Source organism: Camellia sinensis, chromosome 15 (genome assembly GCF_055761805.1).
Source record: "Camellia sinensis isolate YWXY chromosome 15, ASM5576180v1, whole genome shotgun sequence".
NCBI lineage: Eukaryota > Viridiplantae > Streptophyta > Magnoliopsida > Ericales > Theaceae > Camellia > Camellia sinensis.
In genome coordinates this window covers 54,917,027-54,934,892 of record NC_138975.1, presented here as the reverse complement: position 1 = coordinate 54,934,892, position 17,866 = coordinate 54,917,027, and the positions used below count along the sequence as shown (strand labels likewise).

The 17,866-nt window shown below is 31.3% G+C and overlaps 1 protein-coding gene across 1 annotated transcript; it reads left to right on the top strand.

The window, feature by feature from the left end:
• Positions 1–11,234: 11,234 nt before the first annotated feature.
• On the top strand, positions 11,235–16,174 carry LOC114303920 (serine carboxypeptidase-like 45). Its single transcript, XM_082907780.1, has 10 exons — positions 11,235–12,004; positions 12,127–12,228; positions 12,327–12,422; positions 13,134–13,226; positions 13,509–13,588; positions 13,735–14,016; positions 14,136–14,260; positions 15,256–15,348; positions 15,457–15,574; positions 15,804–16,174. The coding sequence occupies exons 1-10, from the start codon at positions 11,752–11,754 to the stop codon at positions 15,951–15,953; spliced, it is 1,392 nt and encodes a 463-aa protein (XP_082763906.1). The 5' UTR covers positions 11,235–11,751; the 3' UTR covers positions 15,954–16,174.
• Positions 16,175–17,866: the final 1,692 nt, after the last annotated feature.

The following is a 17,866-nucleotide window of genomic DNA, read 5'->3' as shown; positions in this document are numbered from 1 at the left end:
TGGGAGGGGGGGTGGTTGGTTATTTGCTTAAGAAAAAGAAAATTTTTCAAAAATTGATAACAATATCAAATACAATCTACTACTATTTCAAGGTTGTGCATATACTTTAGACAAATGAGAGATATCCCACAATCAGCTAAGAATTACCCCTAGAAGGTGTATGGTGCATAGGGGGAGCTACATAGGGTTGGGGAGGCACGTGTCTTATACTTTTATCTTTAATTAGAAAAAGTTTTTCATTTAACCTTTTTTTTTTTTTAATTTTCAAATATATTTCAAAAATATTTATATCTCATTTTTCTTTTCTCTTTGTATTTAATAAATTCCTTATAATTTATCATTATAAATGTTTAATTTTATCAAAATATTCTCTTATAATTATTTCTATCTCTCTCATTTCTATCTTGTTTTTCTCACCAATCTTCTTCTTTTTTTTCTTTTTTCATTTTTTTGGATGCATGTTATTACATTTTAAATTATAATTATCATCATGTTTAGTAATTAAAATAGCAAATAAAAGAAGTATGAATTAATCAAAACATATCTAAGACATATAATTTTATCATCACATTAATCTTTGATCATTCTATTTCAAAATAAAAATTAAATTTGATTAAATTTTATAATTAATATTGTTAAAAATTAATGATGCCACCACAAATTAAAATCTTGGCTCCACCATGGGTCTCAATCTGCCAGCGATGGTGGAAAGAGGGTACAAACATATTTGTGTATCCATTCCTTTGGCTGTTATGGGAGTGGGTAACTTAAAAAGAAAATAAAGTATATGTTACTTTTTCTAAAAGATGCCTTCTGTTATGTCTCAGAAGGTGGTGGTGGACCATATTTAGAAGTTATAATTAGTATTGTGTGTGAAAAGTGAATTAGCAATAGATGATGCTAGTGGCACCTCATTATTACAACACCATCTTTCTTTTTTTTTCTTTCTTTGTTTTTTTGGGACAAAGGTCAAAGAGAATGAATCTTTCAGTTTCACAAAAGTACATAAAGCCCATGTTTGTTTGGCTGGACATGAGTTTGAAATTAGATTATTAGTTCAATAAAATTATTAATCTGATATTTGATTAAACAATTAAAGTACGGACTAATTATTTTAAACTTGACTATTAATTAAGATATGATACATAATCTAACGGATTCATAGTTCTAGAACTATTAGTTATGAAAATACTAATCCAGTCCGTCCAAACAAACATAGTGATAGATAGTGTATAAAGAAGAAATATACAATACAAGCACAAGATTTAAGTATATGCTGTGATATACTTTTTGGATAATTTATTTGATTTTTTCATCATCGAGACTTTGTACCCTTTTCATTTTTGAAGTCTCAGCCATACCAATAGTTATAAAGTCCTTGGGAAATTGGAAGTAATCAACAATTGTCCTTTAATTATGAGGAATCATTGAGGTTGACAAAAATAGACTAACAATTGCTTTTTTAAGTGATTTCTTTTATACTTTTTTTAAGAATTTAAAAAAATTGATACCATTAATAATTGTTAAAAAAATTGTTTCTCTATTAGTGGAAAAATTGACATTATCCAATTAGACTTTTGCTTTTTAACTTTTTAAGATTTATCCAAACTGGGCCTAAATCAAACTCTTGCTTTCTTGTATTGGTATTAGTGATTGTTGGTGTTTGAAATTACATGTGTTGTTGAACTTCTCTACATAGTTGACTGTTTATTGTGATACAATTTTCTTGATATTTATAAATAATATCCAATGTTAAAATATTAAAATGGATAATCAAAGTCAAAATTTAATAGAGTTCAAATGACATATTTTAGTAATGTTGTTCGAATCACTAGTTATTTCTTTAATTTTCTTCACAATCAAAGTGCCAAACCCTATTACGAGAAATTAAGAGGGAAAAACTTTAAGTCAAAATTTAGAATTGTGCCTAAACTCGTGTCAAATTTCACAATAACATATTTTGGCAACCTCTTGGCATGTCTCTGGAGGTTTCTTTTGAACGAAGTTGTTGTAATTTGGCAATGGCGGCACTATAAAAACTCTATTGGAGTTGATCTTATGATTAGAACTCATAAATATCACTACTTTCGTCTCAAAATAATAGTCTCTTTTGAGAAATTTAATTTTTTTTAGTAGTATAATTATTGTACTTTAAAAATATTAATTTTTCAAAATTACCCTTTGATAATAATTTTTTTTGAGAATATCAATTGCTATAATTGTACTTTTTGTGTTGTTAATGAATTTAAAAGAAAGACAAAGTAGGAAATTCATATTATTTTAGTCCTTGGTTTTTGAAAATTGACTAATATTTTGGGACAATAAAAAATGAAATAAAGGACTAATATTTTGGAACGGAAGGAGTATTTTTATTTGACATATTAACAAATAATATTTGCATCATTAAACTTAATTCTCAAATATTTTAGCTTTCTAACATGTCAAAATTAAATTTTAGTATTGCTATCTTGACATCAATTTAATAAAGATGATCTCATATTAGTGTATAGGTTTTGCGAATAACCATCTAATGGGTGTTCATTAAGAATTACATGATCTAAAAAAAAATTATAATTCAATACATATTTCACATTCACTTTAATATTTCGCATATACAAATGGTATTAACATTTTCCTTAATATATTTTCTCTATAAATGTGGACCCAACAAGTTTTTTCTTGGGAGTAAGGAAGACATCACTACAGTGGTCATTTTCACACATATTGTGAAAAAGAAAAATGGAAGGTAATAATCCTGTAAAGTGATCCAATAAATAAAAATAAAAATCCTGTAAAGTGACTTTCCATGGAACATACCCTTTGCCCTTGTTCTAGCTGAAATTTCACTTTGTATTCATTCACATGCATGTTGGGAAAACAAAAAGCAAGACCGTTGCAATATCTGGGAATAAATTCAAAATTTTCAGAGCAGCTGAGTATTTTTGTCTTTTCTCACATCTCTAACAATGCTAAAATGTTAAAAGGGGATAATCACAACCAAATTTTGGTAATGTTACAGTGTGAAAATGCTAAATTTTAATAATGTTATGATGCATTAGTTATTTTTTATTTTTCAAAATGTCAAATCAAAACATCATTTGTGGAAGAGTTAAATTTAAATTTTAGTGTCAAATTTGACTTCAAGTGACAATGGTGCTGTTTGGTGTACCTGTTAAAACAGATTATAAATTATAGCTTAACAGATTATAGATTATGACTTTAATCAGAAGCTGTTAATCTGTTTGGTGTAACTGTTGGATTATAGATTTAAGTTACTGAGTAGTATTTGTTAAATAAACTGTGAAGTAGCTTTTTCAATTAACTTTTATTTTTTATTATTCACTATTTGTCTATATTTCTCATAAAAAATAATAATAATATTCTATAATCCATTTGAGTCTTTTTCTATTTTTAAAAAAATAAAAAATAAAAAATCTAAGAGTATAATAGTGAATTAACATGTCCGCAGCAGAAACTGATAATCAAAAGTAAGGGGTGAGCAGCTTCTCAGAATCAACTTTTTTGACTTAAAATAAGTTGTTAGAATCAAAAGCTGTTTGAAATAAATTTAACCAAACAGTCCAAAATAACTTTTTAAAAATCAGAAGGCATAAGTTGGCTCAAAAAAGCCCCACCAAACACCCCCAATATATGTTGACACCCTTCAATATGTCATTGGAGCTTATTTTTGGATAAAACTATTATAATTTAACAATAGTAGCACTATAACAAGTTCATTGCAGTGGCTCTTGTGGTGAGATCAGAAATAGATTTTTTATTTGACATTTAAAAAAATTATAGAAAAAAAAAAAACATTTGCACAGTTAGAATAGAATTTCCAAATTATAATAATTTGACATTGTAAGAATATCTCCAATGATCAGATAGGTAAATATCTAGTTATTGTTATAGTTAAGTAATGAATATTGTTAAAATATTTCACTTTAGCAATGTTGTTCTATTGCTGCAATGCCAAAAAAATTAAGGTTGCGTTTGGTGTAGTTTTGGAATTGTGATTCTCTTTTTGGAGTTATGATTTGAGTGTAGAATTGTGAGTTGAGTTTTGAAAAGAGAAATTTTGTTTGATTATAAGTTTTGAAAAGAGTTTTTGAATTTTGAATTTTGAAAAGAGTATTGAGTTTCGAAAAAAGTTTTTAGTTGTATTTTGAATTTTTTGAATTTATTTCTTTAAAATATTAAAAAATGTTTAAGAAAATCTTTTTTTTTTGTTTTAAATATATAATTTTTATTTAAATTTTTTATTTAAAACATTTTATTTTATTTTGTAAATATTTTAATTTTTAATTTTAATATTTTAAACTCAAAAAATAACTTCACTCAAATCGTAACCAAACACATAATTCAAAACTCAATTTAAAAATTAATTTCAAAACTCATAACGAGATAAACAACTCGAAACTTCACACTACTTTCAAAACTCTGTACTCAAATCATAACCAACACATAACAAAAAAATTAAAATATTTAAAAATATATTTATAAAATAAAATAAAAAATAAAAAATATTTAAAATTAAAAAAATTTAAAATTTTTTAGTATTAAAAAAAATATAGCACATAAATGTATGAAATATAGTGCACATTAACATAAATAAATAACTATTTAAAAAATAAAATATTTACCCTAAAAGATAAAATTAAGAAATTTTTTAAATGTTTTAAAAAAATAAATCTAAAAAATTTCAAAATACAACTCAAAACTCAAAATATAACTTAAAACGCCTTTCAAAACTTATAACCAAACAAATTTTCTCTTTTCAAAACTCAATTCAAAACATGATTCCACACTCAAATTATGACTCTAAAAATATTTTTAATAACCAAAATAAAAAAAAAAATTAATTTTTTTTTCTTTTAAAATAGAATTTTGAAAAGAGTTTAGTTTTGAGATTTGAAAAGAGTTTGGTTTTGAATTTTGAAAAAGTTTTGAATTGAGTTTTGAGTTATGTATTTGGTTATGAGTTTTAAAATTAATTTTTTAATTGAGTTTTGAGTAAGTTTGAGTTGTGTGTTTAATTATGAATTTTAAAAAGTGATTTGAAAATTTTGTCTTTGGAATCATGATTCCAAAGGCAAACCAAACACAACCTAAACTTTTTTTTTATCAAAATGTAAAATTAAAATCCTATATGTGGGTCCAAGAGTAAAGGGAAAAACATATTTTATTTATTAAAAAGTTTAGGCGCATAGACGACCGAACATAAATTCGAACATAGAAATTATGCATCCGGTTGTCTGGTCAGACGACCGACCAGAGATTCCAGACCGTCGCTGTCATCTTGGTCAGAGCTACTTGACAGCAATTGTTATGGTGTCTTTTGGTCGTCTAATGGAACAGTTTCTGTGTTTGATTCTATATACGTAGTATTGCTGCTTACTTATAGGTAAACCTTGTATTATATTTGATGTAGGTAATTCTATTTCTACACGACAAATCATCTCAGTACACACCACGCACAATTTTCATTTTTTTTTTATATATTTTTTTTTGCTTCATGCACACTAGCAAATTAAAAAAATTCTTAAAACATCTTCCGTCATCTTCAACCCAAACTATCCCAATTCTAACCCTAACCCTAACATCTTTCCACCATTGGCGTCGCTCCTTTGAACATTGATGTCATCCTGCTCCCCATATTCTACCACTCACAGCTCATTTGCAACTCCTCACTCCACTGCTTTCTCATCCCACAGCCCTTACCCCATTGCCCCTCTTCTCCCCATTGTTTCCACCCTTGCCACTTCTTCCTTCTAGTACTTTTTCTTCTCTCTTCAAACTCAAGATCTGAAAACCTAAATCAATCTCTCTCTCTCTCTCTCTCTCTCTCTCTCTCTCTCTCTCGCAAGGAAAGACAAAGATTGAATCGAAAGGTGGAAGAGTTGGGTTGCGTTGTGGAGGGGATCTAGAGGATGGGTTACGATAAAGGGTTATAGTGTCAGCGGTGGAGAGATGGGTATTCCAAGTTGCAGTGGCGGCTGGGGAGTGCGGTTCAAGTTGCAGAAAAAGAAAAGAGGGAGAGAAAGAGAGAAGCGGTGGTATAGACACCTTATTTTGACCGCTCTTAAGACTTGGACGCTTTTCTCTGAACACTCAATGATGAAATGTTACACTGTGCAATCGTTCAAAATCTTCAGCAAAAATGATTTGATTTCAAGTTTTAAAACCTAAGCCTTGCACCCCCTTTGGATCAAAACCTTATTTTTTTCTAGCCCGACCACTCGGAGAACAGCTGGCAAACAGATGGCCGCAGGCCATTTGCATTGGGCTGGCTGTACACCCTCATGGCTGGCCGGTCAGGTTCAGCTTAGCAGATATTTTGGCAGTTGCCAGCTACTCCTATGCACATGTTTTGGACCAGTTGTCTTCTTTACAGATATTTCTGACATGAGAAGTTGTTTTCTATAAATACAACACCCCCCTCATGATTTGGGGTTAGAAAAATTCTCCAAGAGCCTATAGCTTGCCCAACTATCTTCTTTACCCGCTTGCAATATAGATACACAATACATACACCTTACAAGAAAAAACTTGAAGCTTTTGCTAAAATTCTTGAACACAAATTCAGCTTCTTGAGAGTGGTTAGCTTGTGATTTGTGAACTAAGAAGAACGTCCTCTCTTTCAAGAGGTGATCTTTGAACTCTTCAACCATATTTTCTCTCTCTTTTTCTTGTACTTTCATACTGATTTCGGAGTTGTTTTTAAGTTTAAAATGTAATTAAAAGTTTGTTAAAAATGAGTGAGCTAGCCACCAGTTCATTGGCTAGTTCACTTGTTGTGCACCCCTTTGTTTTCTTTCATTTTTTTACCTTCTTTTTACTTTATTTTGGTTAAATTTTAGTACCTTTTTAGCATTGTTTTTGAGTGACATAAATTGAATATGGACTTATAAAGGGGTCCTAGTCCTCCCCGCTACTTTTGCTCTTACTTCTTATGCTTCGAATATCATATTTGTGTTGTTTTAAGTCCTCTCGGATTTGGCGTGTTTAGGATATAACGGCCAAATCGTTGAGTTGATCGTTTTTAGCTTTCCTAATGTAACTTAGAACCTTGTGGTCATGGAAGGATTAGAGGTTAGGCTTAACCACCCCGCCACAAGTTTACTTATCTAGTGTAAATTTCTTGTTTTCATATAGTTGTTGTCCACCTTGAAGCTAGGTGGTAGCTTCCGTGCTCAATCAGAGGGGGTTTACAGAGGATGTTCTTGGTTGTGCGCAAGTGATTCCTTGCCTTTCGTTTAAATCCTTTAGATTAGCTCATTTAATTCATATTTGTAATTAATTAGTTACTTTCATTCGGACTTGTAATAATTAGTTAATTTATTTGTTCATTCATTTATGTTTGGGAGCAAATTTGTAATTAGGCTATTTGGACCCCTTTGTAATTAGGCTATTTGGACCTCTTTGTATGAGAGCAAATTTGTAATATTTTTATGTCTTCCAACACCCATTTCTTTCTCCTTTTTATTTATATGCTTACTATGGTTGTATGCAGTATCATATTTTTGTTTCATGTCATTGCCATGCTTTACATCCATTTTTGCATGCATTAAGGTTCAGTTCATCATTTTTTAATATCATTGTCATTTCCTACTTACTTGAATACATGCATTACTACATGCTTTGAGTTAATCCATATGGCATAATAAGCCGAACCTAATAGTTGCATTCTTACATGTGTTGCATTAGTCACTTCGCATATTAGGAGCACACATTTTTCTAATTGCTTTATTTTTCTATTGGCTTATCTCGGAATACTAGGTGAACATTTTTTGTTTTAGCATATTCATGTATGTAATTGTTGCTATGCTTAGCATTTTACCATGAGGCTATGTGCTTACTCGAAATGAATTGTTTGAATGCCGATGGATGAAGGTTATTTTACTTGCATTGGGGATGATTTTGATCAAATGTATGTACAACATTTCTTTCCTTTTGAGTTGTGTGCATTCAAAACTCTTTTAAAAATCACATAAAATCAAGTCATTTCCAAAGCAAGCAAAACAGTCTATACTTGTATGCTTCACATAGTAGGTTAGCATAATAAAATCAGAATAAGAGTATATAATGTTAATAAAAATCATATCATGATTAGTAAAGGCCGATCTTTGATCGAGTGAGTGAGGTACTCAATTCATGACCTTCCCTCTCATACCTAAGTTCCCAAACCGAGACAACTTTGGCTATGACGGACAAGTGACCTTTGGCACGAGTCACGCGTTTCCTAAATTTCTCAAAAATATTTAAGTAGCGACTTTGAAATCTTGTAATACAATTTATTTTTTGTATCTCTAATGATTAATGGATTTTTTAGGAATTTTCGGATTTGGACTCTCATTTGTTTTCTGTTTCACATTGTACTTGTGAAACTAGATTCAGAACCACATGAGTCCGAACTGTAGGGCTATCGTATCCGAGGAGACTAAACCCCTCCGAGAAGCACGAAAAGCCAGCTACAGGTGGAGACTGAGACAAGAAGATGAAGAACATTGAGAGAAGAAGAAGATGTGACAAAGGTTGAGGAATGGTCGGTGCCGTCGCCGGTGCCGGAATTGAACCCGAACTAGAGGTGGAGAGTTAGTGGTGATTAAATGTGTTGTGTATGTCTAAAAGGGTAATTTAGTTGAGGGATAAAATTGTTATAAAAAAATATATAAATGGTGGGTACTGAAAAAGTGAGTGGTGTATAAATAGAATTTCCCATTTGATGCGAAATCTAATTATAAATAATATATAGCAAGCCATATACTTCATTAGTAAAACTTTGAAAACATTATTAAATTGTTTCGGAGTTCCAAAAAATTCCAAAATCACCTCTCCAATGGTGAGGTAAACCATTACTATAATTTAATATTGCTATTCATTGTGCTAGTAAAAATTGCCAACTCATCAAATGGTGAGAGAAATGATAATAAGTGGTTGGGAATTTCTATTTGCATACTATACAAACTCTAAGTACATATTATAAATGGTGTTTTGGATATAAATTTTTGAATAAATATCAAATGTTTTGATTTAAGTTATGAATAAAAATAAATTTTTTAAATATACATTTTTTCAATGGTTTATATCCGAACAATTACTTTATGTTTACAAATTTATATCCGGATATTTGACTTTTGTTTAAAAATTTATATCCGAACACTATTTGTAGTATGTACTGAGAGTTTGTATAGTGTGTAAATAGAATTACTCTAAGTGATGTTTGTGATTAAAAGTATGAAAGTACAATTCAGTGGTTGTAATTAAATATATAGCAAAATATCATTAGCAACATTGCTAAATTATAACTATAGTTAGGATTTTAATAAGTGAATCACTGGAGATGCTTATTGGAGTAGAAATTTTAGAGTTTCCAAGGCAAAATAATAAGAAGCCATATAACTTAAGCTCATCTCCAATTATTCAATAGGTAAATGGCTAGCTATTATTATATTTCAAAGATAAATAATGACAAAATGTTACATTTTATCTATGATATTTCAATAGTGTAAATATTATTTATTTTATTTCTTACAAAATGTGAAATTAAAATGTTAAATGCAAGTCCGACGTGAGAAAAGTAGAGACAAAAGAACTTGTTAAAATTTGCATATAACTAAACTTCATGTTAAATTTGACATATGCCTATTTTAAAAAGTAGGTTAAAATCAGTTGACAAAATATGCCATAATTATAATAATGTTAATATGTAGCAGCCCATATAACTAACAATTAGAGATGAAAAAGTTTGGGTAAATTACACTAACCTCCCTTGAGGTTTAGAAAAAATACAAGTAGTCTTATACTTTTGACATAATTATATTGAGATCCCTTGTGTTTAATTTACATAACAATTAGGTTATGTTTTATCAATAATTCATTAGTCATATGAAAGAAAAAATAATAGTATTTTATCTCTTATCTACTATCCACCCAAAAATCTCTTATCTAATAAAATATATATATTTATCTTTGTTTATTTGAATGTTTACCCACTATCTACATTAATTTTAGTCGATTTAACGTTACAAAAGGAAAGTCCATATAATTATATAAAAAATGTGGGATTAATTGTATTTTTTTAAACCTTAAAAAGAAGGTGAGTATAATTTATCCAAAAGTTAAGGCTCTGTTTGGTTTAGATTTTAAATCAACTTTTGGATTGAAATATCCAAAAACATGTTTGGTTTAGCATCTTTCAAAATACAACTCAAAAATATTTTTCTCTCTCCTCTCTCCTTCTCTCTCTTTTTTTTTTTACACGAAAAATGACTGAGACCCCCAGCTGGGGGTGCTGGGGGTCAGCTCCCATTGGACAAAAAAAACTGTTTTTTTTTTTTTTTTTTTTTTTTGGATTTTCGGCCAACCCCAGTGTGACACGTCACTGGGGGTCGTCAGTGGGGGTCACCCCACTGGGGGTCTGTAGCATGGCCCTTTTTTACACATCAATCAATCATTTTTTCTTTCTTCTCTCTCTTCTTTTCTTTCTTATTCTCTCACATTCTATATATCAATCAATCAATTTTTCTCTCACACCTATTGAACTATAAAAAAAAAAAAAAAAACTTACAAATCATCTCAAAATTATTTTCAAAACTTATAACCAAACAAGTTTTTACTTTAAGAACTCTTTTCAAAAACTTATCTTTCAAAATACAATTCCAAACTCAAAATTCTTTTAAAAAACTAAACCAAACGGAGCCTACATATCCTAACAATTATTTATTTATTTATTGCAATAACAGCTCATGTAGTCATTGGATAAACTCCAACATGTCAAAGTTAATTAATTTTTTTTATTACTATTTTGACATCAAAATGATCTCACATGGTACATTTTCTTTAAGCATTGTTATTCTAATTCAAAAATTAGACTTATATTTTAAACTTAATGATGTGATAATCAATTAAAACATTTAAAACAAATTTTTTTTAATCATTATTAATCATCTCACTTATACATTATTAAATTAAAAAAATAAATCTAAAAAATGAAGTTGCATATCATTTCTCTTTCTATCACTAATGCTACAGTTCCAAAATATATATATTTATCAAGAAATGGTTAAAAAATGCTATGTATGATTGAAATAGTGTTTTATGAGATTCATATACCCAATGATCACGTATTAATATTTCTAAATAAAATTCTACGATGGCTTTATTATTTTTTCTTGGGAGTTGGGAAGACTCCACTGTGAAAAATGGAAAGCAATCCTGTAAAGCGACTTTCCATGGAACATAATGTACCCTTTGCCTTCGTTCTAGCTGTGAAAGCATGGAAGGCCTACGTGATAAAATATACACAGGTTTTTCACTTTGTATTCACATGTATTTATTGGGAGAACAAAACTAATCAAAAGCAGCAAAACTGTTGTAATATCTATGGAAGAATTTCAAAGTTTTCAAAGCAGCTAAATTCCCTTCTCTCTTCTTTCACTTTCAGTACACCAACCCTCACATGCTATTTCAAGTCACCCATATGCCTCTCTCTCTCTCTCTCTCCATTTTCAGGCCTGCAAGCAAGTTCAAAAAAGCTAACAATGTAATGATAACAAAAAAACAAGACATTGCTACATGTGGCCCACCTCACCAATAGGCTCATGAGTCATGCCCTCCACTGAGCAGTAGCAGCAGCAGCAGCAATATTAGCCCTTCCATTCCACCACAGTTTTGTTCACTCAAAGTGCTCTCTGTACAAGCCATTTCTTCATTCCTCTCCAAGTCTTGAATTCAGTAACTTGGAAATCCATGGCAGTGCCTGTGTTATTAGTGCTCGAGCTTTGTTTCTTAATGATGGGTGGTCTTGTTGTTGTTGTTGAGTCCTTTCCATTCTCTGAGGCTGACAAGATTGCTTGGTTGCCTGGACAACCCTTTGTGGGGTTTCAACAGTTCTCAGGCTATGTCACTGTGGATGACAGGAAACAAAAATCTCTCTTCTACTATTTTGTTGAGGCTGAATTTGATCCATTTTCAAAGCCTCTTGTTCTCTGGTTAAATGGAGGTTTGCAATTTCTCTGTATATTTCTTTGGATTTTAAAGCTCAACCAGGTTAAAAAATAATAATAATAAACATAGAAAATTAAATTTTAAATGTGTTTAATTTTGAAATATGTATTATTGTAGGGCCTGGGTGTTCTTCATTGGGAGTGGGGGCATTCTCTGAAAATGGACCTTTTAGGCCAAATGGGCAGGTTCTGGTTAAAAATGAGTATAGCTGGAACAGAGGTACGTGTTATTCACATCAAAATTATGTAATCCTGCTTGGAAAAGTTGAAAAAAAAAAAAAAAAATTGATGTTTTTATTCTAACATATGATTCTTCAGAAGCAAACATGTTGTATTTGGAAACCCCAGTGGGAGTGGGTTTTTCTTATTCAACTGATGCCTCCTCCTATGAGGCAGTCTCTGATCAACAAACTGGTATGTTTCATCCTTGTAATTCACTTCTTCTTCTTTTTTCTTTTTTAATTTTATTTTATCATGGCGTGTTCGGAGTTTTATCATGGTATGTTTTCTTTTTTTCTTTTTTCTTTTTCAATTTTAATTTTATTTTATTTTAAGAGCTGTTTGGTGCAGTTTATGGAGTTGGTTATATAATATATATTATATTTTTTTTGAAGTATGTGCCAAGCTTATTATTGGGAGTAAGGGAGAGGTTTCAACTTGTTGAAATTTGAACCAAACACGCTCGTAAACCTCACCTCACACATGCTAAATAATTACCCCACATAAATCCTAGGGTGGTCTCAAAAACAGTGGGAATGGAACCCAAAACCTCTTTCTTAGCAGATAGCCAAAGCCACCATTCTTTAAAATTTCATTTGTTAATCTAATATAGAGGACACAATTTACTGATATAAGCATAGGTGTTTGTTTAGAAGTAACAGCAAAAAGACTATATGCTTAGTTTTATAAGTCAAATCATTTTCCTTTATAAGTAAGGGTTTTCTACATTCTATCCAAGTTTAGCTTTCACTAAAATGTTGACTGTTACATTACTTGAATTCATGCTAATTTATAAAGTACACATGTTTGTGGATAGAGAAAATTGAGTTCTATTTGTTGTCTGAGTTGTTATTAATTAAGTTTTGTCTCTTCTAAAGCTAAGTTCATATTTTAATAATTGTGAAGCCAGGGATAACCTTGTGTTCTTGCAAAGATGGTTCCTCAAGTTCCCCCAATACTTGCATAGGGATCTGTTCATCACAGGAGAAAGCTATGCAGGTACCCTTTGTAGCCCACACCATCATCTCTTTGTTTGGGGAACTTCTTCCAAAAAACTGTTTTTGAAAAAACAAAAATATAAAAATAACCCATTTTTTAGGACCAAAAGAGTTGCTTTTCGCATTTTCGAAAACTGCTTTCGCTCCAAAAATAAAAATAATATGAAAATGATGGTTTTTGTTTTTCAATTTTATTGTTTTTGATAAAATAGAAAACAAAAGCGAAAAACCAAAAGCACCAAACATATATGACAGATCCTTTTGTTTTGCTTGTTGATGACAGGTCACTATATTCCTCAACTTGCAAAACTAATGACTGAATTCAATCAAAAGGAAAAGTTATTCAATTTGAAAGGCGTTGCTGTAAGTACTTTCCTATGCAAAACCTATAATTTCAAGTGAAAAGAAATGCATATACTGTAAAAATTACCCAAATTCTAACATCATATTTCTAATGATCAATTGCAACTAGCTAAACTGATTTCCTTTTTCCTTTCTTTCTGTTGCAGTTGGGTAATCCGGTTTTGGAGTTCGCTACAGACTTTAATTCAAGGGCAGAGTTCTTTTGGTCTCATGGGTTAATATCAGATTCGACATACAAAATATTCACTTCTTCATGTAATTATTCGCGGTATGTAAGCGAGTATTACAGAAGCTCAGTTTCACCTGTTTGTTCAAAGGTTATGAGCCAAGTGAGCAGAGAAACCAGTAGATTTGTGGACAAATATGATGTCACACTTGATGTCTGTATTTCATCCGTGCTTTCGCAGTCCAAGAAAATTAGTCCTCAAGTAGGCCTTCCCTTCTCAAAGTCTCTTTGCTTTTTCATTTCACTCTAATTTGTTCAGTTTTGTTATGTGATATTGTTTGTAATTATCTTTCTTTTTCTTTTTCTTTTTCTTACTTGCAGCAAGTTGGTGAAAAGATTGATGTGTGCGTCGAAGATGAAACTGTCAATTATTTAAACAGACAAGATGTGCAGAACGCATTTCATGCCCGGCTTGTTGGAGTAAACAGATGGGTTGTTTGCAGTGAGTATGTCTTCTTCTTCTTCCTCCCCTTTTTTAACTGAGATAGTGATGTATGGGAAGCTTATAGAATGAACAAAAACACAAGGAAAACACGAGCAATATAGAAAAGAGATACTTCGCTGAAATTTTATTACTCAAAACAACTGAATGGTCTCAAAGGCATACAACTCAATTTACATTGAACATTGCTTGCCCCAAATTGGGCCAAGATTACATAACGTCACAAAAAAAAAAAAAATAAAATAAAATGACAAAAATAACAGTTTGCGTCAAATTGGGATCTAGAATATAAAAAGAAGCTTCCCAAAAAAAAGGTGATTTGAAGCCCACTTTCTAGACCCATTTTCTAAACCCAATGATGCGTAAGTGATATAATTGGTGGATGATTAGAGAATATATGAGAGAGAGTGTTGCCTTTAATATATTAATTGTTTGCCACATCGCTGGCTTAAAAATTGGGTCTAATTTTGGTTTTGAATAGTTCTTCTTCTTCTTCTTTTATTTTATTTTATTTTACTTTTTTTAAACTCAAAATTAAGTATTTAAAATCTTTCTAAATGTAGTAATTTTTTTTATATATTCCGAGGCTTAAACAATGGAATTCACCCAAAATTCCATGAAAGTCACGGCGTAGTAGTGAATTGTACTTGTTGAGCTGTTTCAGATGTTATATTGGTGGTGCTTTGGGCCTGCTTCAATGATCTTAGAAAATCAACAAAATTACTGTTTTATCATCTAAAGTCAAGTTGCTCCGTGAACTTGCATTCAATCATCACAGCATCAGATAGTTATGGGCAACCTAATCCCGCTAAAGTGGGGTTTGGGGAGGGCAAGATGTACATAGACTTATTCCCATTTTTGGGAAATTGTTTCTGTTACTCAAATCTGTGTCACCTCCGAAGTAACAAGAACAAAAATATGATTTTCTTAGGAAAATGACTTATATTGTATGAATTGAGCCACAGCTACAAAATTTGACCATTTCTTGTTTTACCACAGCATTCTAGATTATGAGCTGCTAGATGTGGAGATACCTACAATCTCTTTAGTTGGAGAACTTATTAAGGCTGGAATTCGAGTCTTGGTTTACAGGTGAGGTGAAAAATCAGAGTCATGGTTCATTCATGATCGTTAATTAGATTGGCTGGAAGTTTTACAGTCTTTCTTGATGTTATGCTAATTACAAATTCTTGCAAGCAGTGGTGATCAAGATTCTGTTATTCCACTGACTGGAAGCCGAACCTTGGTTCGTGGGCTGGCAAATCAATTGGGATTGAACACAACTGTACCATATCGTGTTTGGTTCGGAGGGCAACAGGTAATCTCTAGAAACAAATGTTTATTTAAAATTTTGATTTTGAATGGTGAATTCTATAATTTTACCCTTACAAAGTTCTATGGAAGGTCAGAGAGTGATTTTTGATGGACAATTTTGGAAACAAAAAAAAGTGTCAACAACAAAACGATCTGTTCACTTTTATGATATAGTGTTGAATGACAAAAATGCTATAACTAGTAATTTTTTGTGCTTGTATTGCTGTATTCAGGTTGGTGGATGGACTCAAGTTTATGGTGATACCCTCTCATTCGCCACCATTAGAGGTGCTTCTCATGAAGCTCCTTTCTCACAGCCGGGGAGATCGCTTGTACTATTCCAGTCATTTTTACAAGGCATGCCTCTACCGGAAATGTTCTAATATGTATCAATCCAATTCCCATAGCTTGAGATTGTAAGTTGGCTTGTTGTTGGTAAATAGTTGTCGAAGTAGAAGAGGTTTTTCTGTAAGAAGAGAAGCAAAAAGAGTACATGCAGTTCTTTCTTTTCCATATTTTATTGATGTAAAAAGACTGTTTGTTGTGGGTTGGAATTTTTCTTTTTAATGTATACAGAAAAGAACAATGATGCCTTTGATGACTATGATTTGTGGTACTAATAGATCACCAAACTTTTTGAAATGAAATTTGGTAAATCCCTAAGTTTGATATACGTTGATTTGTACTTAGAATTCAATTCCACCGATCACTCAACCATTTGAACAAATTACACAATCACAATATGATCTAATCTAATCTAATTCAAAGAAGTCAAATTAGATCTAAGAAAATTAAGGACAAGACAAATTTAACGTGGACAAACCACAATTGGACACCTCTAATTGTGATAAAAAAAATCTCTGGTCAACGACCACAAAACAATTCACTATGTAGAAGAGGGATTACATGAAGAATTTTCATCCAATCACCTAGCGAATCCATGTCCGATTGACTCAATCTCTTCTGCCACTTCCAATACCATCACACCATGGATTGCTTCTCCGAAGTCAGATCCACGATGGTAAGCTCACCCTAGAATCCACCAAAGTTTCCAATATCTTAAATTCCCGAAATCCACGGAAGAACTCTTCTCTTGAAAAGTGTAATTGAAGTAGAAATCCTTGATGATATCCAATCTATGGAGCTATGATCAATAGATCAATCTCAACTAATCAAGGTAAGAGTTTGGATCTCACTGGAATGCTCGAGCTTATTTTTCACACTTCAAGGAAGTGAATCGGAGTCTAGATCTAGATCTAATCTCAAACGCGTGGTTAAAATTGAATTGGCCGAATTAGACCGCACGAGTGAACTTAACACTGCTCGAGCGATTTATAAGACTGCAAGATTACAGAATGAAGTGTTGAGATGCTGCAAGGTAGCAAAGATCGCTCGCGCAGACTCATGATCGCTCAAGCGGACTATGACACTTTGCGGTTTCTTGTTTTATCAGTCTAAGAAATTGCAAGAGTGAAAAGATTGCTTGATGTCTGTTTGAACGAAGAACAAAACAATAAAGGAACACTAGGATCAAACTGGATTGAATTTACATCTAAAACACTCTCATCCTCACATAAGGGGAAAAGAACAGATACAATTATAATTGAACAGTGTTTGTTTAACAAGATTGCCTAACAACAAAAAGTCCTAACATTATATCATATTAAAAGATTTTGCTGAGCTTGTACTTGAATGTCACCAGTCTTGAAAGAACATGATAAGAAATATCCATAACCACACGATCATTTATGCTCATTGAAACATTGGAATGCAACTGTATAATTTCACTTTCAATACTGTTATAGTGAATTAGCTTTGCTATGCACTTTCATAGATATAGAGATAAGAATTTATCCTCGTATTCAATTACCAACTTCTGTTTTTTAGTCTCTGTTTCAAATTCAAAACATATTGTATCTTATCCTTACTCAAGTGCCATACACAGCCTATAAATTGTAACCTATGTGTTAATAAAATTATCAAAGAACACTTTCATGTCTCAATATGGTATTAGCCAATGTATCCCGTGTTTGGATCTTACAGCCAACCCGATTATTAAAAAATGATTGTATGTGCGACCACACATGAGGAAGCGTGTTAAGAATATGACATAAATAATAAAGTTGCTCCTCTCTCTAACAACTTGAGCTTTTATATAAGTTGGTGGTCAACAATTCAATATTGTTAAGAATATAATATAAATAATAAAGTTGTCCCTTTCTCTAACCGTTTGAGCTTTTAGATGTGTTGATGGTCAACCATTCAATATGATATTAGAACAGTAGACACTAGATCA

Coding starts and splice junctions, on each gene's coding strand:
- LOC114303920 (XM_082907780.1), top strand. CDS start 11,752: ATGGCAGTGCCTGTGTTATTAGTGCTCGAGCTTTGTTTCTTAATGATG. Junction 14,017..14,135: donor CCAAGAAAATTAGTCCTCAA/GTAGGCCTTCCC, acceptor TCTTACTTGCAG/CAAGTTGGTGAAAAGATTGA. Junction 15,349..15,456: donor ATTCGAGTCTTGGTTTACAG/GTGAGGTGAAAA, acceptor TCTTGCAAGCAG/TGGTGATCAAGATTCTGTTA.